Source organism: Astatotilapia calliptera, chromosome 7, assembly GCF_900246225.1.
Source record: "Astatotilapia calliptera chromosome 7, fAstCal1.2, whole genome shotgun sequence".
Taxonomy (NCBI): Eukaryota; Metazoa; Chordata; class Actinopteri; order Cichliformes; family Cichlidae; genus Astatotilapia; species Astatotilapia calliptera.
The window spans coordinates 58,031,143-58,057,784 of record NC_039308.1 but is presented as its reverse complement, the minus strand read 5'-3'; the positions used below and the strand labels follow the sequence as shown (position 1 = coordinate 58,057,784).

General features: G+C 38.9%; 1 protein-coding gene across 1 annotated transcript; it reads right to left on the bottom strand.

Moving 5' to 3' along the window:
- Positions 1-2,152: 2,152 nt before the first annotated feature.
- sema3ab (sema domain, immunoglobulin domain (Ig), short basic domain, secreted, (semaphorin) 3Ab) lies at positions 2,153-25,831 on the bottom strand. Its single transcript, XM_026176099.1, has 17 exons — positions 25,031-25,831; positions 16,879-17,039; positions 16,374-16,436; positions 14,336-14,455; positions 13,421-13,511; positions 12,524-12,643; positions 11,659-11,801; positions 10,066-10,180; positions 9,900-9,969; positions 9,639-9,783; positions 9,312-9,531; positions 9,095-9,186; positions 8,949-8,990; positions 8,339-8,496; positions 6,850-6,917; positions 5,984-6,129; positions 2,153-5,027 (listed from the first exon to the last, which is right to left on the bottom strand). The coding sequence occupies exons 1-17, from the start codon at positions 25,146-25,148 to the stop codon at positions 4,500-4,502; spliced, it is 2,400 nt and encodes a 799-aa protein (XP_026031884.1). The 5' UTR covers positions 25,149-25,831; the 3' UTR covers positions 2,153-4,499.
- Between the last annotated feature and the right edge of the window lie 811 nt (positions 25,832-26,642).

Below are 26,642 nucleotides of genomic sequence, written 5' to 3'. Positions count from 1 at the left end.
TATAGAGCACTACCAGGCACCACTGTTGCTAAGCTGCCACAGCTGTCACAGCTAGAAACTATGTCCTCTATTTTACCCCAGGCAACGGATATGTCCCTACATGCTTACAAAATCTAACACCCTCCCATATCCTCATCGAGAGAAGCAGACTCTATATGGTGACAGAAAAACCCGATCGTGTTACAGAGCACTATCCATCGATGATCTAGTAACTTCCCACCCTCAACCCAACCTGCAAACGGAAGATTTATGGAAAATACCATCCCACTCACATTTTCACTTCCAAGTGTGCTATTCCCAGCAGTAGGGTTACAAAGTCTTTGACTCCACAAATAAGTAACAGAGGGAAAGCAATAGATTATCACCTCACTCAGAGAGCACCTTGTACTGAAGTGACAAAACTGAGGTATGTCAAACTGATGCAGCCTGTCTAATAGGCAGGATACTGTCAGGGGCCATCATTTGGTTGAGTAAATGTGAGACATGCTGTGGTTGAGTGGTTTTGGCTGCACTGATGCTTTGGTAATGCGGCTCTCTCCACAGATTCCAACTATGCAGAATATCTTTGCCTTATATTCAGTTCGGTTTTTGAAAATAAATTGCAAGGAGCCTCTGTGTGGTTAGGCTTATGATTTGCAAATACTGACAAGCATGCATTTATGCTTAAGTTAACTGAATCTTCTGCTTTTGGAAATGTTAATTTTCCAGATAGACCAAGGTGTTGTATTTTGAAGTGATCCAGAACAGACCAGCTGGAAAGCACCTGTGATCCATACAAGTTTTTACATGTCTCCAGCTGCTGGGTGTAGTGAAGCATCAGTCTAGCAGATTGTAATAAGTGCAAAATAAGCGCTCTCTGGTGCATTTTAGTTTTCCCACGAGTCCAGATAGAAGAGAATACAGTCTGTCTTTTCTGATGTCTGTCTTACAAAGAGTATAATGTTTTCTGCAACATGTGCTCTTACCTGTGCATTCAGCTGTATGCCAGGTGATTGCTAATCTGTTTTTTTATGGGAAAAATCCGTTTCAGATGATTATAGCTATTATACATGATTATAGCTAGCTTGCTATCTCATTTCTATAATACATATGCATTTCTTCTCTGGAATATTCTTTTGAAGTTCAAAAGCATCGTCAGTGCAGTAAAAACAGCAGCAAGAAAGTTTTTAACTTCTCTGTTTTCTTTATTCTTGCTCTCTGACTTTGTCACTTCTATGTCAGTTTTTCCACTGAGTTTAGTAGTCCTTTGTGTGAGTGTCAGGGGTGTTTTCACTCAACCATGGCCTTGGCTGCGAGTCAGAGGGAGTTTCTGTTTTCCACTGGACTGGAATGGTGGAAAGATGTCTCTCATCAGCCACTGGAGGGCAGTCACGTGCTGTATAACTACAATAGCAGAAGCAATTATATCAAGGCTCTTTGGCCTTTTTTGAAAGCGCTTCTTGATCCCTTTGCTGAATCTGTGATAACATGACCAAATGGAACAATACAAGTTCAAATGTGATTGAAATACTGAAAGAGAATGTAAGAGCATTTATAGCACACACACACACACACACACGCACTAATATTCTTTCCACAGTCCAAAAGCATATATATACATATGCTGTATTTATTTTCCAGATGAAATACAGCAGACAGGCCATAGTAATACTCCCTTTGAAGTGTCTGCTTGAAACTTCCGTGGCCTCAGCTGAATTGACTGCAGAGGTCAAGGTCATAACCCAGGTGGGACATACACCAACCGACCTTTGACCTCAGGCCAAAGGTGTCACCAGATGCTCAAAAGTGATAAAACAAGTCTGCTGTGTTTCCAAACGCAGCTTCAGGACCAAAAATGTATAAGAAACACCTTTATGACTACAGTAAATGCTTTACAATCATATAGAAGAGATATTTTTTTCCATTTATAAAACAATATGTGCTGTGATAAAATAACCACCAGAGGGCGGTAGTACAACACACTTAATATTTTGTGGCAGGCTACGCTGTCACACCCTCCATGGGTGAGTTTTGGCAACTTGTTTTTTCTCCTCCTCATTTTTTTCTTTTTATAATTTTTGTCTGAATTGCATATGTCGAGAGTCCAAGTTGAAGTGTTTGCAGCTCATGTCGGCATGCAAGTACAACAGCTAGGCTTCAGTTAGAGACTGTAGGGGTCTAATGTTTTATTCACAGCACATCACCCATCAAGGTTTTAATATCAACTTACAGTAACTCTACTGCCTGAGGCACACAAGAGTACACAGCTTCACTTTTTCAATACACACCATAAGAGGCACTTGGGCTGTCTTTTTAAGCAACATTGATTTTTAATATCTCTTATGTTAATTACTTCAGCTATAAATCATTAATTAGTCAGTTTTGTATGTACCATACAGCAGTTCTTGTCTGCACAGAGAAAAGACAAGCACACCATTAAATGAATCCCAATATTAAGGATACGTTACATGAGGGAATAAAAGTTTTCCTCATTACTATGCAGATGTACCAAAAAGGTATTTCAAGATCTAATCCGATCATCTACACTACACGAGCTCGCTATACCATGCAAGCAGCAGGGCATAGTATATTAAAACAGATTTAATGAAGCTAGCATTTTATGAAAAGACATTTATTAGATCAGTAGAATACATCAGCATCACCATCATCATGCCAAAAAGCAGCAAGAGCAGCACTTCATTTCCTCAGAGCCACTCCATGTGCACTACAGGTCCCCCACATTTTCTCTTTATAATCATGATCTTATCATATATGCACATTCACAACTGGTGTTTAACTTGATTTGTGAGCCTCACATTTCTTGAGGCTGGCCCCAGCTGTTTCTCATCTTCCTCTGTCTTGGCTTCCAAAAGCAGATGAAGCTCACAAACACACAATGTTATCTGGCATACTAATGTGCTGCAGAGTTGAACTGGTTACTGTTGTTCACTGGTCTGTGGCCATTTCAATCCATAGAGATTATGTTTAGTTCTTGTTTTATATCAAGTATACAATTTAGAGTCCTAACAGAAATAGTATGTACAGCTTTCGAATAATAACTACCGTCCACTAGATAAGCAAACAATTGAACTCTACAACATCAGACTGGTTATCAATGCCATAGTAAAACAGCAACACTACAATAGCACTGACATGCACTAGCACATACTGTCATATTTCTCAAACATATACCATAGTATTTATATTTACATGGTGTTCACAGCTACATTCCAGGTTTGTGTTTGCGTGGATATCGTTTAACATCATATTCAGAAAAAAGACTGTCACTGCTCTGTGAAGAATATGGATATGAGTCAATAAAAGGGAAAAATAAAAGTATAGATACTGGCTTATTGCTCAGTACATTTGATATGTAATGCATTTGACACTGAACAAAACTTGTGATACTGTACTTCTAGTTCTACTGCAGACAATACAGTTATTTGATTAGATTGGTCCTGCAAATCAACTTAATCAAACCAAATATTAACCTCCAGGAAGCCTCCTGCACATGAAAAAAAGGAAACACACAATGTACAGAACTGTTTATCAATAAATACACAAGTAAAGGAGACAAAGTGTACACAAGGTATAATTAAATAAATATGGAAGAACTCAGAATGAGATTTGGCATACTGAAACGATAGAGTTGGCAGCCATCCATATACTGTGAACTGACACTTAACTTTAAATGTTGAGGCTAGAAGGAATCTGATAACTACAAAAAAAAACAACAACAGAACAAGTCTTTGTTTTGGAAGATTATCTAGGGGTAGGACACAGACATGTACAAAACCTCCTTGTTTACAACAGCTTTTGACAGATATTTTTTTAAAAATAAATTTCTACATGGGAAAGCAACATGAAGCAACTTGATAACTACAAGCATTCCCTTTCAGATGAGCAGATGTTACAGAATACAGTATTTACACATTTTAGTTATTTAATTAGTTTTTTTTTTTTTAATGAATGATAAATGCTCCTCTGGATTTCTTGCAGTGATCGGGCATCGTGTCCTTTTGATGAGCTTCATGTTGTTGTTGTTGTTGGTGATGAGTCTTTTAATTTTCAAGACTTTATTCGTATAATCTCAGCTACTTTTGTTTCGTATTTCTGCAGCAGAAATTATCGGGTGTTTATCCGCACTGACAGTTAAAAGCATACCATGTAACTGCCACTGTCAGATCCACCTCCACAAGAGTCTTTAGGGTGGATATGTCACTCTGCAGTATTCAGACCGCATGAGCCAACTACGATAACATGCTCCAATGGTCTTGCGTGATACAACATCCTGATTCCTGCAGTCCTCCATACTGGTGAACTGTAAACATGGCTTCCCACGCACAGAACACTCCAGCTGACACTTCAGGGTAGTATCTACTTTTTGAGGTTTAACTTTTCTAGTTCCATTCTTTGTGGAAGAAATCTGTGTCTCAGAACAGAGGATAAAAACAGGATGAGTTTACTGAATGAGAACTGAGTGTGGTTAAAAGTCTGTGCTAACAGTCAAGGTTTGTAAGTCACACACTGCGGGGAGCCCTCTCCAGTTCATGGGTCCTGCGGTTGCGACCCTTTTGCCTCTCTTGCAGGTGTTTCCACTTGGCTGCCAGCCCTTGAGCATGCATGTGGTTGCGAGGACTCGTCGCAGTCTTCTGCTGCTGTTGCTGATGTAGTTGCACTTTCTGTACCAAGTGAGATTTTTGCCTCTTGTGCTTCCTCTCCCGTTTCCAAACTTGCTCGCAGAACTCGTCCACACTATTTAGAGTTGGGTGATTGACCAAAGAGAGGAAGTCCCTGTACCACAGCCTTTGATTGGGAGTTTCTCTAGAAGAGGAAAATTCATGGGCAGGGGCACTAGCTGCTTCTTCATCACGATGCAGAAGATCTTCCAGACGCTCCGTGTCAATGACCTCTAAGTTAACTTTTAGAACTGTCTGCATGAAGCCATGTTCCACTGCCTGGCACAGATAAATGCCTGAATCCTTCTTGTTAAGTGCGCGAATCAGGAGGCCCTGCTCGGTGTGGATAAAGCGCTCCTCTGATTGAATCTAAAGAGTGAAAGAATCAGTGATGAGAGAGGCAGAGTGAAGGACAAAGAGAAAAAAGACAGAAAAAATGCATTCAGAATCTGAAATCTATTATCATATTATACTGTCCAAAAAATCAACTATAGTATTTGATTAATAAAAAAAAAAAAAAAAGGTAGGCGACAGGTATGTGATTCAAGGACAACCTGAGATAATAAGAAATATAACAGATACAGGTACTTCTACACCGGTGCACTGCATGATTGCAATTATGCAATTAACATTCAACAATGGTCTAGTTTGGCAGTATGTATTAAAATGCTGAGCAGGCCCAGTTGATTCTGAATTTGTATCAAGATATCAAATAGATGTAGATACAATGTAAGTGATTTTGGAAAATAATTAGTTACTACAACATGGAGGGCTGGAGCCTCAGTCAGAAATTGCAGTAGATTTTTTGATAACCATAAAGCATTTCTGTAGGTGCAAAGTATTTGCAAAACGGTCAATACCTGCATCAGTTTTTGGGGTTTTTTTGGTTTGTTTTTTACAGTATAATAGGTTTTGGGGAAAATGCACATGGAGTATAGATTTGAGAAATCATCTGTGATGAAAAGGAATGAGTCCTTTACTATACAGTGACTATATGGTAAGTAGAGTTAACATCAAAACATCAAATACATTTTAAGAGAAGGATGTTCCATCCCTTTAACGTTCCAGTAGCCAAGGAATACCAGCACTGATTTGACAGCATATGGTAGTTCAGTACTTTACTGAGTACTTAGATACTTAGTCTGGTTGTTTTATTGGGGGGTTTTTTTGTCACCTGTATTATGTGTTACCTAACGCAGTGTCTCTTTCTTTTCTTTATTTACTTTCTATCAAGACAGACTGTATCCGAGTCAAACTGATCCAGATGCAGTCTGAATCTATTTTTCTGAAATCAAACACATTATGTGTGCTGTGATGAAGCCCACCTCTTGTTTGTGGTCATCCGTTGTGGATTGATACTGCCAGTATGTCGTAGCTCTCTGGGACTTTGGACTACACTCCAGGAAAGTGCTGCTGTTCTCCACACCGTACACAGTTTTATCCTGGAGGGTTGACTGCCCACTTAACTCATCTGGGAAAGAAATGAATTTTGTTTAGGTATTGCAGGTTTTGGCTATGTGATTTATTTACAGACAATAAGTTAGAAATATTAACTGAAGGTTATTCAGTTACTGACATTCACAAAATGTTCTCCTTTCTCATCATGCTCAGTCACAAACAGCATATAAAGAGGCAGCAACAACAACAATGATATTTACTAGTCAATATCTGGGTTGTACATACAATTAAATATATACGCCACAATTTTTATTAAGGTTTTTTTTGTAGTGTCTGGTTAAACCTTGTCAACTTGGAAGCTTTTGCTAACATTTTCTTCTTTTGTCTATTTCAATTAAAGAAAGAGATGTATAATTAAGATAGTGAGTAAGTATAGTAGACCAGTCCTGCTTTTGGACTAAGTACAATTACAGTGCATTAGACTGAAGGGTTTGGCAACAGAAAGCAGACTTGGAGGATTCTTTAATGTGTTAATTACAAGCTTCACGTCAACTGACCTTAATCTTTAAACCACCAGAAAACACATAAAAGACGTAGATACGACACCACACACATTCAACTCTACTATCTTCTCCACCCTTTTTGAGCAGGTCAGGAAAGGCCAGTGTCATTTAAATCTGATTATAATTTGTTTTAGCACATTCTTTTGGATATTGAAATGTTATTGTCTACATTACAACATAAAATCTTAATTGAATGATATAAAACATGTACATATATCGAAAAAAAATACCATGGTGTTGCAGATCTGAGCACTGTGTGAGTGGGTCTCCATTCCTGATATCTTGCCTCCTTGTTCTCCTGCAAAAACACACAGACAAAATTTTTTTATACACACACATATATATATAAACATTTTCCCAGGTCAAAAGAAGCAATGATTGCATGGGTGTGCTAAAGAAAATAGGTGTTCAGTCACTTTGTATGTGTGTGTGTGTGCATCTGAATGAGATTTGCAGAGATTTGCAGCTGTACTGGTGGCCAACACAAACAAATAAGCATCATTCAGCTTAAAGCTTAGCAGGAAAGCTTTAATTATAGGGTGTGTGACACAGGAATTCAAATTAATAAATCTTTCTAGCCTGTCATCTCTGTCGGTTTCACATGGAAAAGAGATAGAGTTTCATGTTTACTGTCAAGCATTACCATGAGAATATTTCAACCAACAACAATTTAAGCAACTATGGAGACACCAAAGCAAACGGAAAAATAATTCACCTTTGTTTCCTCATGTTCCAACTCAAAGTTTTTATATTGGTGCTTAAAAAATATTAGAGTCGAATATAACACAGGATGGAGCTAGCATTTAAATCAATAAGCCCCATGAAGCTATGAGTGGGCGGCTGCACAAAAAGCACAACCACACAAGCGCACATCAATCAGTCCACGTCTACTACAGCATAACCAAACCACCACCGAACCTACCTCACCCCTGGTTCACCCAGGCAGCCTCCAGACATCACTGACACTGGCTCTCATTTGCAGTCAACACATGAGGCAGTTTATATTTCTAGTTTTGTGCTAGAAACAGGATCCTGTACCTTCAGGGGATTTTGGCAAATACGCAAAGCCTGCACTAAAAGTGCACCCTAGCTCTAGTGCTGAATTGTGGCTATGTCCTCAGTCTATTCACATAATCAAGTTTTACCTCAAAGAAGTATAGACCATAGATTTAACCAACACAATTTATTAAACAATCATGATTAAAACCCTAACAGGACAACACTTGTGTTTTAAAAAAGCAAGTTGCTCTAATAAAATATGCTGTATTTATGTACATGCATGACAATATATAAAATGTTGTATGTGAATTGTGCTGTTGGAGCATCATTTCCATTGGGGTGAAAGTCAAGCAGGCCATTTACCAATCGGAAGGTCGTGAATGGATTCCTTGGCCACTCCAGTCTGCCTATTGAAGCATCCTTGGACCAGATACTGAACCCCGAGTGCCCCTGATGCCTACATGTGACTGTGTATGTAAACGTTAAACAAAGCTCTTAAGTATGGAAAAGAGTGTGTGTGATTGGGTGGATGAGGCTAGTAAAAAGCACTTTGAGTTCCCAGTTAGAGTACAAAAGTGCTATATAAGTACCAGTCCAGGACATTGTAGGCAAACCTAAACTTGCTCTGTGTCTTACAGATCTGATTAGCTGCAACGTAAAAGATCTCAAGCAGCTTCAACACACTGGCAACATGTTAAGTATGACTGTGAAATTCACTACCTCTTAGCCATGGGAAAGTATCTGGAGCATTCTGTGCCATCCCATGCACAATAAGGGTCTCTTGCCAAGCAGCATTCAGCACAAGCCTTCCCATAAACCTCACAACGATGCAGAGGCATCTGCGAGACCCCGATGTCTGAACCCAGGTAGAGTTGTTGCTGTAAACAGAAAAATTTCAAATATTTGTTATTTTATGTCTTAGGAGCTTTAGTTTTGCTACTAAGTCTGGGTGGGCAGTGTGGTTTCATTAACTACTTTTGTCTCAGATGTTGTTTCTCAGTAAAGCAAGAAAAGAAAGATAGATACATTTTACTACAATTATCAATTATCCTGCTCATTTTGTCTCATCCTGCAATTTCAGTTGACAACCCAACTGTTGCGACAAACCCAACAATCAAGATTTTTCTGTGGCAACATGCTGTTGTTTAAATTGCGCAGACAAGCATGTCTTTGTTCTGTCTTTTTACCCTGAAGCAAGATGTGTCACCAATAAGAGAACGCTTTCTCAGGACGGTTTTTCAGACACACTTATATAAACAAGAGTCACTTGTTTGTCATGAATGTCTACAATATGACAGCTGTGTAAAGTTTAATCATAAGCAGTCTCTACCTGTTTTGTAGATAGTTCCATAGCTGTAATGGCTGCAGGCTCCTGTAAAATATAATAAAACAAAAATAATTAAAAACAAACAACAGATCTTTCTGATTTGATATTCTCCAAAACGAAATAATATGGGTGATGGGAAAATAGCCTACTCTGAAAACGGTCATTTCTTCTAATAGGACTTCCTCTAAGTCATGCCAGGAGCCTCTGGGGATGGACACCACTTTCAGAATTGTTCCCGCATCTAGGATATAATGAAAGTACACATTTTAGGTCAATACTGCTTTGTAGTTCCAAGCGATTCCTTACTACAGTATGATAATGTTTAGTTATAAATTACATAAACTTTATACTTTTTATTTGTTTTACCTGTGCCTATGAACATAACATCGTAAAGGCCATCTTCTGCCTCGACTTTGTCCACCACTATCTGGGTGAACTGGTAGTCCACATCTGTTTTGACTATGATTGGTCGATTATTAATGGGGTAGACAGGGTTGAACATGGCTGGATGGCTTCTGGCAAACTGCACAACTTCATCGGGGAGGTCCTTTGTTGTGTCAAATCCACCAAATGTCTTGCTCGGGCACTGTGGGGGCAAATAAAGGTAACAGTGTCTGTTACATTGTTGGTTGTAAAGAAGCAAGAACTCACAAGCTTCAGTACATCCTCTTGTAAAGAGGATATTGTACTCACTGTGCCAGGTCGTGGATAGGGAACACGTCCCTGGAAGGGCACCCACTGATAGCTGGGCCCATCTCTGTGGGCGTACGGACCCAGGAACACTCTTCTGATGTCTGTCATGCTGTACATACACACAGCTGAACCTTTGAAGATGTTGCTAATAGAAGAAAGAATGAGACAGAAAAACACATGTAATTTTGAAGTTACAAATCGTGTATTAAATGGATATGAACTACTAAAAACCATTTAACTACTTCAAATGAGCCACAGTACCTGGAAGTAGTGAATACTGCATACACAACTGGGCTCTTGGGATCTTTTGTGCTCATGAGAAAAACATCCTCTGAAAGCCAAAAGAAAAGGCAAGACGTAAAAAGACATTGTGCAAATATTTCAAATTAAGGAAATAATATGTGGAGGTTTGGGAGCGATCACTTACGTAATTCATCAAAGTGTGTGTCTATTCCATTATTCCCGGGCACAGAGCAAATAAGTCGAGCTTTCAAGAAGGTTGTCCATTTATTTACCAGACTCCTGTGACCTCCCAGGTCATTCTGTTGGACATGGCAAATTTTTTTTATTGTCTATGCTTAGTGATACTGTCATTTTCACTTTTTTAACACTGTTTAAAGCATACTAAAGACACAATACTAGCATTCATGTTATTATTATTATGGTAAATGGCCTGCATTTGTATAGCGCTTTTCTAGTCCATAGGACCCCAAAGCGCTTTACACTACATTCAGTCATTCACCCATTCACACACACATTCACACACTGGTGATAGCAAGTTACATTGTAGCCACAGCTGCCCTGGGGCGCACTGACAGAGGCGAGGCTGCCGGACACTGGCACCACCGGGCCCTCTGACCACCACCAGTAGGCAAACACGGGGTTAGTATCTTGCCCAAGGATATTTGGCATGCAGCCAGGATGCAGCCTGGGATCGAACCACCGACCTTCTGATTAGGGGCTGACCTGCTCTGCCACCTGAGCTACAGCCACCCACATATTATTATCATATTTAGTCTCTCTATTTCCTATTTTTTATTCAGTGAATGCACAGTAAACTCTCTGTACAAAATAAACTACCAAAAAAATTCTATAACATATTAAACAAGTCTAATAAGCATCCATGTTTGGGTTTTTAAAATGTATTTCTATATTTATATGTATATTTTTATATATATTTTTGTGAATAATGCAATTCTAGATGCTGTACAAAAAGAGGACAGCACATATTGAACTGTTTGTTCCAGTGCACTTCTTAATAATATGCATCTCTGTGCCTTACAGGGTAGTGTTTGTCTTCATGAACATAGCACAAAAACACAGACGCACAAAGCTCTGGCTCATAAAAATGGATTTCACTTTGTGTTGATTTATGGCAGTAAATTATAGTGTATCCAAGACATGCATATGCTGGAGTTAATACCCCATTTTACATAATGGATGGCTTGTCTTGTGTTGAAGATAGCAGATTCTTGACATTCTAGATAATCAGGCAGTCATGAAGGAGGCATGATGTGCAGCTAAACAGGGGTTTGAGGCTGACATCGCTCACTGATCTGCAGTAAGCTTACTGAATTCCTGCTAAATGAATAAGAAATGGATTTAGGCTGTGAAATTTGATACGAGGCCAGTTCTTTAACATAACCATCCCCTGGAGCTAAAGGCCCAATAAGTGCCAAAGCTTGGCATTAGGATAACAGTGCTGCCATTGATGGTGTGTTTGCCTCTCAGGTTCTGGCGACATTTGACATTTCTCTCAGGTTTCTGTCTTCCGGGGCAGTTGTACCACGCAAAACAAAGCCCACTCTTCTCCAGGCTAAAAATAATCACAGATAACAGCTCCTGAAAGCTACCATTATGAAAGCCACTCAGACACCCGTCAAGTGTTTTTTCCAGATACAGGAGCTATTTCACATAATGCTGGTGTGAACGTGTGTGTGCCTTTGTCTCTCTGCTATTGTGTATATTGGGATTTTCCTTTGTAAAGGCCATCCTGCATGTCCTCTGTGTGCGTGCGTACTTTGCAGAGCTGTCCGACGCGAGCATGTGTGGCCTTTCCAGTATGCTCTCCGTCTATAGCATTTTCTCTGAAGAACAGGTAGATTTTGTCATCTTCTGGGTTGTCACTCTCTGAAATAAGATGAATGCCTAAAAACCTAGGATCTGCAAACGACAAAGACACACACAAAGTCAATGTTAGTTTTTGTGTTTCTTAATCTGGAAAAAACTGCTCTGTATCTAGTTTTAAACCAAGTGCTAGATACTGTGTGAGAGTTTAAAGATGCTGTGAAATAGCAGACATGTACTCAGGGACTTCCCTCTATAGAGCCTGAAAGGCAATAACAACACTTAATATTAAATTTCACAACTCCACTGGAGACGGGCCAGCTAAATGAATTATGTGCTTCTCGTTCTTTGTCTGGACTGCAATATTTTGAGCCATGAGCAGACAAGCTGCAGCACCTTAGCTGAAGCAGAATATGATGAATTGGAATAATATTAACTGGTGAAAAACAGTAAGTAAAACCTACATTTGAAAACTTGAGGTATGCCATTCCATCAACAGAGATGATAGTTCCGGTTATTATAGGTATTTCTTGTATATTTTTCTATATTTTTCTTATATATTAGCACTCAGGGTAGTTTAATTTAAAGTTGTTTTAAGGTCAAACCCCTTTTTTTGTAGTACCAAACTGTGATAAATGTAAATCAGGTGATGATACATTGAGATCCATGTCCACGAGGAGATCAGTGACGAACTCTGATCATATCTATTGGAAGCTGAGCTCAAACAAAAACACAACTGGGATCAAAGAGTCAGCTTGCAAAATTAAAAACAAGAAAAGTACTGTATAATCAGAAGGGAGTTTCCTCATCTCTCTCACCATTTAACCATCGGGAGTCATGCTGCTCTGTTCTGATTGGGTGATGCTTTCCAAGAGTACGAAAGATGGCAAAGTCCCGCCCCATGAAATCAGCTGATGTTCCTGCATACAGTTCTCCATCTGAGATTAAGAGGAATAAACTGAGTTAGCTTAGTAATGTCAGATGAGTAAACAATCTTTAGGGATTTTTCCCCAATGATGAAGGCATAAAACTGAGGGATTGTACAGGGGCTTGGCAGTATAGATAAACTTGGAGTCCTGAGAGAAAACAGACAGTGACAGATGTGATGAACATCAGGAGTGTGAAATTGACATTAACACCGTAGGCAGGGCTAAGAAGGGAGGAGAGAGAAGGATGAATGAATAGGTCAGAGGAGGAGGGACAGGACAGAGGTGTGAGATAGGACGAGTACATAATAAAGCTGGTGAGAAAGGAAAGAGAAAAGGGAGCAGGGATTAGGGGTGATGGGCTGGAAAATGGCCATCTGCTAGGTTAAACACTCAGATGTAACGCAATGTGACTGGCAATGATTGGAGTAAGAGAGAAAAGGCATGCTCACATAGTTCACTTGCCAAAAAAATGAGATTCTATGCAAAGAAAAAACTCAATAAAGTGTCACTGACCCCACACCCACTACTTAAATGATGTATAGTCATGGTGAAAAGAAGTTTACAATCGTGCCAATGAGGGGTTCCCAGTGCTTAAATACAAAGCTGGTCCACTTATAATGAATGAGAAGAATGCCTGTGTTCTGTTATTTGCTTTTACTTTGCACCCTATATATCTGCTGCAATGACAGAGCAAACCAGTGGGTGTATCTTAACTTACTTGTTTTTATATGACCTCACTCTAACACACACAGACAGACAGCGCAGGGTATCCGCTCTTAAACTCACCAATTAGCATGGATGCAGTGAGCAGCTTGGGATCATAGGGACTCTTCCCACGCCCATTTTCCACGTGGGGCTCAAGTCTGAAAACACTGTCCTGTACATAGTTGAACAGACAAGCACAGAACCTTCAGTATATCATCAAGTATCAGCTTTTGGAAAAAGTAGTTTCCATTTAAGTGAAGTTTTTCTGGGAAAGTCATTTTGCTGTCAGCATTTCACAACTTCCAGAACGGCAAAGCTAGAGAGACCACAGGATAGTATTTATGTTTTGTTTGTTTTTTTTGTTTTTTAGTCCAAACTATTTTGGAAATATTGCGACACGATGCAAAAGTTGTTTTTGACAAATACTTGTGTGATAATGTTAGAGACCGTAGATATAATATATAATATCAATGTTAGTCATTATGTAAAATAGGTTCAGTTTAAAATATTGAAGCATTTTGAAATTTTTACAGAACAAGTATTAAAACAATAAATTTCATTTCTCTCTAACTCTGTGACACCAAAGGACGCCCTACAGAGGAATTTCATATTTTGTTCATGATTTCTACACACGAGATAGATGGATTTCCTGCATCTAATTATCTGTAAATAGCTGTTTAATGAATTGGAAATTCACATCAGTCAGACTCAGTGACATTTGGAGGAGAAAAGAGCGCGCATTAGACTGATGCACTGTAAATTCGTCAGACTATGAAACCCTGCGTTTCCACCTCATTTTGCTGTATGAAAACCACTTTTTATGCACTTATATAATCATCTGTTAGAAAGACAATTCTCTAACCCTCATGGCCACTGAGAGCTTTAAATACTTATACTTGATATGTCAGGAAACTCAGCTTTTATATTCTAAGGGATTATGTGTTTGATAGAAATTGAAATTGGAAACTTCAATGGAGGTGTAGAGTGTGCCTGTACCTCTGATTTCTTGCCCACGTCCAGGTAGGAGCACACAGGGTGGAAGGCTCCTGTCCCACACACATAGACATGGGTCTGGTTGAATGGCTGCAGCACCTTCACAAAATTTGAGCATTCTCTCTGATGTAGCAAAGACAGAAAACAGTAAAATTATTATTTTTTTAAAGTGTCATTCAGAACAGAGTGTCATTCAGAAAAATCCAGTGCCTACATAAAAAAGACTGGAGACAAAAACAGAGCAAAGCTTAAAGTAATCTGCTGTATTTCCCGAGAGAGTGACCCATAAACCCTACCAGTGTGCCGAGTAATAAATCTGGAAATAAAATTAAGAGCCCACTAAACACTGTCATCTGATTCTGTTTTTTTTTATTACATACTGAACTCAAAAGTCGAAGAAAACAGTGTGTGTGTGTTGTTGTGTTGCACAACTGTATATGAAATATTGCATTGCTCTGCAGCCATATGCCACATTTCCTCGTGTTCTTGCAGCACATGCCTGAGCGAGCCTGACCTCAAATAAAGCTGAATGTGTCACCACATTTTCACAACAGAAAATGTAAAAAAATAGAATACTGCCACAAATTATGCATGACTAAGTTATCTGGTTATACTAGGTCACGAGCAGGAAGCAGCACTGTTTTGCTATGACCCTGACTGACCTGACATTTGCTGTGATAAACTCGTAACACTTGTGCTTTTTAACTTGTACTTGTCTGTCACACATATCAGACCTTCCTGCTTCTCATTGACTCTCCGTTTTATCTTGTTTGTTTTGATTGCATTAAATAAGATTAGTGAACAGACTCTTCATCTCCCATTAATTCTTACTCTCCTCCAACTATATAACACAGAGACCACCCCTCAGGATACCCTATATATCCATGACATAATGTTTATAGAATAAAATAACACAAAAGACTTTAGTACACTTCAAATCAGCCACACAGAAGGGCTGATGATCACAGGTACAGCTGATACACATCCAGCACTTCCATGATTTTACATTCCAGCCTTTTGCTTCAGGGCCCATTTAGAGATAAAATTCATAACATAGCTTACAGAGAGCAGGGGCACAAAGTTTCACCACATCACAAAAGCTATTCTAAAACTGCACTTGGCCAGACATAGAGAAATGTGATTTTTGACTTGCCAAAGCTCTGAAAGATGTACAGAGTTAAAAAAAAAAAAAAAAAAAAAAAAAAAAAAAAAGGCCCTGAATGTAAATGCCAGAACAACTTGGATTTGTTTAAGACCAGCTTTAGTTGGGAGCAAAATTTTAGAAAGTATTTTCATCCAGAGAACTCTATAATCTAAAATTATGAAATGTTGTGTTTTATCCACAACTATGCTACTGTAGGTTTCAATATATGAATAATGTGATTTAATGTATTGTTTCTGTGGTTTTGTATGTGCTAGTTTAAAAAAAAAAAACAGTCCCACAGAAATTATATTAGTAATGTAATGGGATTGGGTGACACTAGTTTGTCTTATTTAAATTTGGCAAATTAGTAGTCTTTCAGCTTCAAAGGCCTCCCTTGAGGTTAGTCTGTCAAATATTAAAGCAGAAACAGAGGAAAAACAAAGCCCAATAACACTGGAACACTACTGTCTGTGATCCCTGAATATATGGAAGTACCGGTAGTTATTAATAACAAAGAAATGTTATACCTAAAAGTACGTTTTTATAGGCTAAAACAGATCTTTTAAGGAGGAGAGAAATTATTATGGTCTCAAATATGGCTCTGAGATTATTATCAGATCTATAGCGAGTCTTTGAGTTGTCCATATAACATATTGTCAACAAACTGCTATAAACAAACTGAAAAAAAGAAAAAAATCTCATATAATCTATGATTAAAATGCCATATAAAAAAAGCTCATATAACCCCAGTGTAACTCCAAGGGTGATTTGCTTTGAGACCTGCAGAACTGCACATTTTTCATCGTATGAGAGAACAAAGACATTTGAAAAAATTAGTGGGAGTAGAGGGGCAAACTGCTGACACCCACTTAAAAGGTGGATGGTTTTAGCTCTTACCGAGAGATCTTTTCCTGCCCACTTGCATTCATCTCTTCTGGTGGAAGAAGCTGGCCAAGGGATCTGCAACATAAACACAGTTCCTGCACATGTTAGAAAAGAATTACCCCCACACAAAATCAATTTTACAGAGTCAGTCGAAAGAGGAACAGCTTGTGTGCATGGATGTGTATATATGAGAGTTGAAGGGGTCACATTGCGATTTGTTATCCACTTTGTTTCGGTTTATTCTATTATTCATCCAGGTGTGCAGAGAGCAGCTTACATGCCTGGCACAGTGTGTGATCGTGTGCAACAGCCCTGCTCTGAAATATTCATGAGGCACTTTTCGGTAGGAACAGAAAAGAGATTCCCAAGACACCTGCGCCCCTGCCTGGCACTCTGGATGGAGATGCACGGATACGAGCGAGGTAATAAGTCGGTCAGAAACAGCAAACACACATGGAGTCTGTCGCAGAATGCATGAAACCAGTCATGCAGTCTATAAATTATAGGCTTCAGCTACCTGTGCAAACTCTTTGCTGATATTGAGAAGATTAAAAGAGAAGATGTGGTCCTTGGCTCCAACTACTAGTCTTCCTTTCTCCTCATCCAACAGGAAGGTGTGGTAAGCCGAGCTGTTGGGTAGGCCTTCAAATGTCACAAGGTTGTTAGACTCCAACATGTCTGCAAAGAAAAAATGGAAAGAAAAGCAGGAATCAGCATAAAATATTCATCGAAATAAAGGGTTTGTGGATTTGTGTTGCATGAAAGTCAAATCTAATTCTCCAGATCAGTATATTTTTCTGAAATTCTATTACATTTTCAGTATCTTTTTGCTTGACCACTTGCATGTCTTTCCATATCTTAAAATCTTGCTGCTATACCTCTATTCCCTACAGCTACACTGAGCCAATTTAATCAAATGATATTGAGTTGTTTGTGCTTGTATCACCTAAGAATGCTGTTTCCATTTTTATCAACCCCTTTTTTTCACTTCTTTATATGTTTTGATTTTTTACATAAATGTTATTGCTTCCCCTTTTCCTTCACAAATTGCTCTCATAACTAGAGACTATACAGCTTGGCCTAGCTGACAGATAGTTTAGAGCCTTTGCCAAGCCAAATTGAACTCGGCAGGTAAAGCCAAATCTGGGAGCCAATAATCAGACAGTCTGCGCTGAGAAGTGACCTTCACCAAAGCAGCCAAGCAGAACTTTGTACACTCAGAGTGGAAAACTGTGGAGCATTTATAATGTCATATTACTCTGCTAATATTTCATAAACCAAACTGCAAGACTACTCTAAACCACATAAACTATTAGCAGACTTTATTACAGGCTACAGCTCACGTTTTGGACCTTAACGCAATGGTCTGCCAAGTCTAGCAGCGACATTTGGTTTCCCAGCAGAAAGCCAGACTTGACACAAACACTGAGGATCTAATTACTGTAACGACCTCTAAAGGTGGCGCTATGACTGTAGTATTGTAACACCTTTTGTGTAATCTGTGTAGATACACACACAAACACATGCACATATTAATTCTTTCTCCTTCTCACATTTTGTTCTCACCAACAAAGTCCAACCACACCATGGCCCCCCTCCCATTGACCACCTACACAAAAGGACAGAGAGTTATGGGAGCAGAGGAGAAATGGTGCCTTCCTCTCTCACTCTCTCTTGCTTTCTCATCCTCGGTGAGGCAAACAACAAAAAACTCTCATGAATGCTTTAGCAGGGAGAATGCCCCTTCTCTTAAGTGTGTCAGAACCCAAGAGAGTGAGAAGACACAAGCTAGAGGGAAACTGGTACGAGAAGAAAAACATCAAAGAATAGAGGGCATTACACTAAATGCTTTTAGGGTGTTTTTCTCAATCATAAATTCTAATTTTATTAAGATTTTTTAGGTTAAAACCTACATGGTCATGAATATTGTGCTATGGAATCTATACATTATTTACCATTCACCTAGTCCAAGGCTGCATGGGTTCGTACAGTATGAAGTTTAAATTTAATGGAAACATTACCATATGTGTATATGTCTGAGATATTTGCCTAAATGCAAATTCAATCAATATTTTGTATCACAGAAGAAGCCAGATGGCTGACATTAAGGGGGTTTGGAGGGGTGGATTTATGGGTATACTCTTGATAGGGGGGCAACAATATCTACATCACAGGAAAAATAGATTGGTTTGACAAACTGACCGACAAACCTGTCCAGGCCGTACCCCAGTTGGGATAGGCTATCCACCAACACGTGCTGGATAAGTAGAAGAAAATGAATGGACGAATGGTTTGAAGAATTTAAAATAGTATTAAAAGGTGCTGAAAGACACCTGTGAAAAAGAAATGCTACAAACAGACAATCCAGTAGCCTGTTACATGAAGACTTACTTGTCCTTATGTGATTTTGGTTTATGTATCATGGCATTTTTATAAACATGTGCCTAATTCACACACACACACATGGACGCGCACATGCACACACATGCAAATAACAGTACTCATTGGATGGTAATACAAATAGACTGACACCCTGTCATTATCGCTGTCTCTGTAATTTCGTTTGTTTCCTGTTCCTTAATGCAAACTGTGAGAAATTTGGAAAAATCATAAATAATAATAAACTAATCTTTCACTCCACTCCCCACTCCACAGTCTTATTAAAAAAAATCTAACCTTGATCTAACAGTCCCATGAGTTTCCATTAAATTATAGAGAACAGATATTTTCTGGTGCATAACCGACTGAATCTAAACCCAAATGACACAAAGCTTTAATACAAACCACTGTGTTCAACTTACAGTCATAATTATTTGTTAAATAAATGCTTTTTGTTGCAGTTTGTGAAACATATCTTTGTAAATCATTTGTTTTCTGTTGCAAGATTGATCTAGTTGAATTTTATTGAACATATTATTTTGAAATATTAGACATTTATTTCATAAACACAGTTGGAAAGAAGATTAAAGTCATAAAAAAGTACAGTCGAGCCCGCTCTGTAACCATGGTGAGCAACCATTAGCTGATCAACTGTAAACTCTGCACTGCACAATAACATCTGCCTGCTACCTCTGACCCTTTTTTACCTGTACCGTAGACACATTCGTGTGGGGGATGACAAAGACAAAGTCAAACCAGAAGATGAAGACTTATTCTCGTTCTCAATGTAAAAAAGCACAAAAGGATGTCTGTGTTATTTGTCATTAATAATTAGCAGTAGCAGTAGGAAAACTACTCTTCACTTTTCCCTAAACCACATCACTGTTTGACAGCAAGGGGAATGGCATCACAATATCCACCCACCAGATACATACAGACACCCACACGCACACATCTTTGGTTTGTGGAAATTGTCTATGGGAGTCGTGTCCATGGCAACAGACCATTCAACAGAGACTACAGCTAAGTTATTAAAAGCTAATCATCCAGAGACAGATACTCTGTGGGTATTGTGTGTGGATCTGTGTGTGTATGTATGTTTATAGAGCATACTGTGCTGTGTGTTATTGGAAAGAAAAATGTGTTTACGAGCCACACCGGAGGTAGTAGCCTATACATGTCTGAACTGGTGTCCCCTCAGGTCAAATTTATGTATACATTAAACGGCACTTGTTTTTTTTTTTTTGTTTTTTTTTTATTCTTTCCTGTTTAGAGTTTGATACTGTGCTATACAAAAAATGTTTGGATGCAGAACAATAGAACAGCAGAGAGAAAGAGACAGACATGCAAAAAGGAGAATCAGAATCAGAATACTTTATTGATCCCTGGGGGAAATTATTTAGAATGTGTGGCCTATTAGAGATTTTATGTTACAACTGACAGATAGATTAGTTAAAAAAAATAAAAATAAATTCTTGTTTCTCCAGCAGTTTTCTACTTCCTCCTGCTCTCTCTTTTTCTTCCTTAACATTGCTTGGTAAAAGACAAATGTACTAACTATTCTCTTCTGGGTCAGGGACGGGGAGTGCAAAAGAATGAGTTAGGGAACTGGAAAGCAAGCAAGGAACAGACACAAAGGGAGAGCGAGAGATGGAATAGATGCGAAAAATCAACAGTCCCATGTGAGACTGATAAAAATAAACTCTTTTACCCTACATTCTGTCCATCTTTCTCAACTGGAGGGCACGTAGAGTGTTATCTAAGTGCTTCCTAAGAAAAATACACTTCTTAATAATAACGCACACATGGCAGCATAACGCACTGATGTTTGGCCCCGGTTCAGTAGCTTCACTGATGTTCCTTACTCGCACGACTTGTTGTATTGTTGTACACTGTCAAATCCCAACATATCATATACACTCTCCAGGTGTATACAGTTACTGATTCACCTATGCCCAAGGGTAAAAAAACACAGCTTCAGTCAAGAAATTTGCTCAGTGTCAAACAGAAATGAAGGCAGACACTTAGTCTTGCTTTATTGTTGTTGGCTGAAAGAAAAATGGTTTTGAACTTTTTCTTTTTTTGCCAATGAAGTTATTTATCAAACTTGACAAGACTGATTTCTTCAGAGCTGAACAAAATCAAATGTAGTAATATGTTGTTTTTGTAGTTAGAACTTTGCAAAATTAAATTTAAACATTCAAGTAAACATGAAAACAAATGCAATTCTGTAGAATGTAGCATATTGTAGAAAAAAGAACATAATTTTAGTTTAATCCGATATTTTCAAATCCGATCTGGGTCACTTTCGTATGTGGTATTGAATCCGATACATATCTGATGTTTTAGAAAGCGACTGCTGTGTGAATGGTCAGGTCGCATTAAATCTATCTTTTACGTTACTGTCACAACACAGACGCCAATTATCAGCGCCGGAGAAGACATCGCGAACACTTCCTGGCCATCCAGTGAAATTGTTGGGAAGACAACGTTGGAGAAACGTAAACATTTTATTTGTACTGTATAATCTGAAGATTCTGACAGAAATCTGCAACTATCCTTTGAAGCACCGCTCCTCTCTAAAACAGCAATAATGATAATTATTAGGCCAAATGTAAATAACAAAATAACTTTATAACTTAAAGCAAAATTGGGAAACGTAAAGTCCGAAACAAGTCTTTATATTAAGGGCCATCAGTCAAACAATATTGTTTGCTCTGGGTCTAAACAGAGTGCGTTGTGTGTGACGTCTTCTTTTGCGCATGCGGGCCGCTTTGAGGGTTCACACTAGAGCGCGTTTGCTGTCGCATTTTATTTGTAGTGTGAACAAGCAGACAAAAAAAACGGATTTGATCAAAAAATCGGAATTGAGCATTAAGACCTGCAGTGTGAACGTAGTCTAAATTACCTGCCCAACATGTCTTGAAGTTCTCCAGAGGCCTGGGAATGAACTAATCATTTGATTCAGGTGTGTTGACACAGGGTGAAATCTAAAACCTGCAGGACACCGGCACTCGAGGCCTGTAGTTGCTTACCTCTGGTCTAGCTGATAAATGATTTAGTTTTGGAACTGCATCCAGAAATATTGATTAAACAGAATTAGCAGCCACTAAACTGATTCTGTGACTCCCTTCATATCACTGGAATACTAAAACCCAAGCTCTTCCTCTTTCTCTTAGTCCATTTTGGTTTCTGAGACTTTCAACACATGCCCAGTAAACTGAACGAATGGCTTGTCTTGGTCACCCAATTTGAGTTTTCTGCATGTTTTCTGTATTTACAATTTAGAAATAAAAGGACCCCAAATTACTAAAATATGAGCAACTTCAGACCCTCCATGTTCATACTGATAATTCCACACCCTTTTAAGATGGTAGTTACTTTGTAGCTCTATATCTCACTACAGACACATGTAAGTCAGTAGACACAGGAAATTTTGCAAGCAGACATCTTCCAAGTTAATCTTTCAGATATAGATTAAGCTAAATGAACACTGCAGAATAAATCATCCAAATCCAGTTAGAACAGAATACTGAGAACATTCAACTGAATGTATGGGATACCTTCCATGGCCATTCAAGGCCAGTCAGAGTTTATATTGTACACACCCCAAGAAACCCAACTCCACTCCGAAGATTCTTAACATGCTTATGGATTAAAGGCCTTTAGGAGAACTTCTCCATTCTCCAACTCTGATTAAAAGTCACACCACAGTGAAAACAAGAAAAACACCATTTGAAAAAAACAGATGAAGTATGAATGCTGAAGAGATATTTTGTGGTTAGTGAAACTAAATGGTTTCTAGTGTAGCATCATTTTTCAGTTCTTTGCTCCTTTTCTGTCTTGCTATCCAAAGCAGGACTTTGTTGTGCTCCTCTGAATGCATTTGCCTGTACGTGTGGCTGCAGATATGTGTATGTGCTTTTGTTCAAGCCGTTGGCTCAGCTAAAGAAAGGGGTGGACAGGTCGGGGAAAAAAAAAAAAAAGAGTACTTTTGGCAGAACACCCACATTCTATAAAACTCAAGTACCTTCTTTTTTTCTTTCCCTGGACAGTAAACAACATGTGCTCTGCTGCTTGTGACCCATAAACTTGAGAGCCATATGTTTAATCCCTAAAGGGCCCATTTACCCAGAGGGTGTGAATCGATCTAACATCAATTCATGCCAAAGTATAACATATGTAAAACATTCATGGTGCTTTATGGTGTTGCCAGCACTGTAGGTCCATGGCCTTCTACTCCTACTTCTTCATCATCAACTAGTCACTTAGTTGTTGATACAGTTGGACCTCAGCTCATGTTTAGGTAGCCATGGGGTACCACTGTTATCTTTCCCCTGCTCCATTGCCCTTGTGCCCCTGAACCCTTGCTTTTAAAGATCTGTTGGAAGTTTCAGCAATGTGTATATGTGTGTGTCTGTGTGTGTGTGTCTTGGGGTGGGGGTGGGTGGTAGGAATTGGTAGGTGTGTCTCAGAGTAATTAACTTTGTCCACTGGGGGGTTCATACTGTGGTGGGCCAAGCTGCTGTATAGCTACACCATTCCAAGATAAAACTTTCATTCTACATTCAAATGAATGAAGTCTGCAAGAAATCCCAAAACACGTGCCAATGTGAGACCTGCATAATCAGATGCATCTAATTTGACCATAAACAGATTCACCCCTTGTTCCCGGAGACCTGTAGGGGTCAGGTTTTCTTCACCTCACAGAGCAGTATCTCACTGATCTGACACTGCTTCCTCAGGACTGGACAACTTCTCAGACTGTTTAGGCAGGTACTGCTCTTTAATCACCACAGTGAACAATCTGATTTCCTCCACGAGTAAATGTACTTCACCTACACAGGGGTAATACATAATTTATATTATGGCATACATTATTCATAATTCAATAATCCCATGTCACTTGCCTAATGGGACCTACAGTGGATAATGTTAAAATTTTTTCTGCAGTATTACAGGAGCAATGTTTCAACCACAGTGCAAGCATGAAAATGATACCTGCTCACTCTCCTATTATTAAGTGCATGCTAAGCACTAAATACAAAAAATGAAGCACTGACTCCTCATATGGGAGAGGTGCAAAATCCAAATTAGTACTAATAGAAATAATAATTATAGAGGTGACTGCAAAAAACAAGCTTGCCAGACTGCTACCTGAGGATCTAACTTGAAATAGAGATATCGCCACATGGGCGTGTTACACCAGTCTGACAGCATGCGGTTTTAAATGACTGATACCCTCACAGGTATCATTTGCTATCTACAGATGGTCATGCATTTATGTGCGCAAGTGTGCGAGCATCGTTGCATGTGTGTGCATGTGTGTGTGTTTATGTATGTGCATACTTGTGTGTATAATTATGGATCCCCCAGTGCTGAGCGAGAAACATTTCTCTTTGGGAGAGCCATCTGCTGAAACAGACCTGCACCATTCATCCTTAGTATAATTGCCATGCAGGAGAGAATTGAGTGGAAAAATGACATTTAGGAAAAAAGGAAGCAAGAGAAGGATAGATGAAGCTCAGTTGCAGGGGAGCCCATATCTGGCACTACTTTTATTTCAAAACTGACAACAGCAGTTGATCAAAACAAGGACAGAGAGGCAGAAAGAAAGAATGCATTCTCTAATAACCAGTTCATTTATGCATGTGCATTAGACTTGTGGACTTTTACTAACAAGCTGGCAAAGTTACCTTACCTAATTTTATTAAACTGTTTTCTTCGCTGGATTTATATCATATAATATGTTTTATACTCATTCCTATTTGTTAGTCTCAGCTGATTACTGAGTCAAGACAGAAATATTTTTAATGGTGCAAAAGCTTTCCATGACAACACCAGAGTTTCCCGGCTACAGGTAAATTAAACATAATTGGATATAAAAAACTCCAAATAGTATGAATGCAGGTCTGTAAAAAGACTGAAACCATATAAAACAAATATGCACAACCCTCTTAAAGCCAGAGCCTAAACCTGATAAGTCATAAAGTTTACAACCTTGTAAAGAATTTATGTACTTGTTGTTTAATTTATGTATATAGCATTTTCAGAAGTAATCATAACTAAAGCCTCATACAGACATCTAGGGACTCACAGTTACTGAAACTTTCTATAGACACTGCCTTTTTTCAGTCGCTTGACCAGCACACTATACGTGCTGAAAGGATTGGAACCTGCGTAAGAAGGAGGTAAGAGTCTAAGACATAAGATCTACCTCAGACAAAAAATTTAAGGGCAAATCACTTAAAATAATAACATTTGAAGACAATAAAAACTCACAAACGCACCTTTATAGGAGAGTTTTAGCCGGGGGACGTTGTTCTTGGTCTTCTGGGCTCCGCTGCCCCCCGTATTGAGCAAAGCCACCCCACACAGCAGCATAATGCTGCCCCAGAAAAAGCCCATGATCCTGGGGCTATAGGGGCCAGAGAGTCCTTTAAATACCAAACTCCAGTGCCGAAAGTCTCAGATCTGCTTTAAGTTCTGGTAAGAAGAAGAAAAAAATTGTTTTCCAATAATTGTGAAAAAATGCTGACGGGTCAGTCCAGGCTGATTCACAGCAGGTCTCGTTCACTGCCAGATCCAAAACCCTTTCCTATTCCAGGGGTCAAAAGACAAAATTAGAGTCCAGCTCAGACCTGCAAAGCAGAGTTGGGGGTTATGGGTCAGTGTTACTGCAAGTGAGCTTCCCACACCGATAAGTCAATGCTAAAGTTAACCAAAGTAGGCCCACACTAAATGCTAGGAAGAGCAAGCAGGTATGACTGCCATACTTTTCTGCCCTGGTACCTGACCAGTATGTAACCCAGTGAAAACAGCCATCTGCATTATCTACCTCTACAGCTACCTTTAGCTAAAAAAAAGAAAAACAGTTCCACTTTGTTTCAACTGTTAAGCCTGTCTGCCGGATAATCATAATCTTTAGTGGCTTTCTCTTTTCCTGTCCACTGTGATCCTGTCTGCCACTCTACCTAAGACTCCTCTAAACTAGTTCAGCCCCACTCAGCGCAGCTCTGCCCTGTCCCCACAGCACAAGGCACACAGTGCAACTGAGAACAGCTGAGGCAGACAGCGCAGAGTGAGCGAGAGACAGCGAGAGAGGGAGTGAGAGAGAGAGAGGAGAGAGATTGAGAAATAAGGGGAGTGTGGTGTAGGCGGGAGAAAGTGAAGAAAGCATGAGAGAAATGAAAACTGTGAGTTGGATAGTAGAGAAAAGGTTAGGGCAAGCCAAGAGGTTATGAAGAGTGAGAAAATAGCAAAACACAGCTGATTATTACAGTGCAGTGTTTTGAGCAAACTGCTTTGTGAGAATTTTTTAAAATGATTTTTTATGCTTTGTTCATTTTTAACTGCTGTATTTTTAATACAGATAAGACTTTTAGATTAGAATAATATGGCATCTTCAACACCTTACAAAAATAAGCCCTGGTTCAATACAGGTGAGCGCAAAACTGTTTGTAGATCTATTACCCTTTTGGTCAAACATGGCATTATTTATGCCCAAACTTACATTTTAGATAATCCCTAACTCTTTTTATTTTACTTATATTGTCTTTTGCAAAAAGTCTGTACTTATATTTTTACAGTTATCACTCATGGATGTATGAATAAGTTGTTGGGTTTTTTTTTTTTTTGTTTCTTTTGTATAAATCAACCAAACCCTCTTGCGTTGTTCTTGCTATCTTTCTCTGAGAATCTACAACATGTTAAAAAGCATTCGTTCATTTTATAATCAGTTTCGCAGGCAGCCAGTTGTATAATACACTTTTACATACTTATATCCTCTTTACTTTGTGATTTACATCACAGAAGAAAACCACCTACATCATTTAACTGGATCATTTGTAATATGTAACATCATCAGCTTCATTTGAATCAGATGATTCAGTCTGATGATGA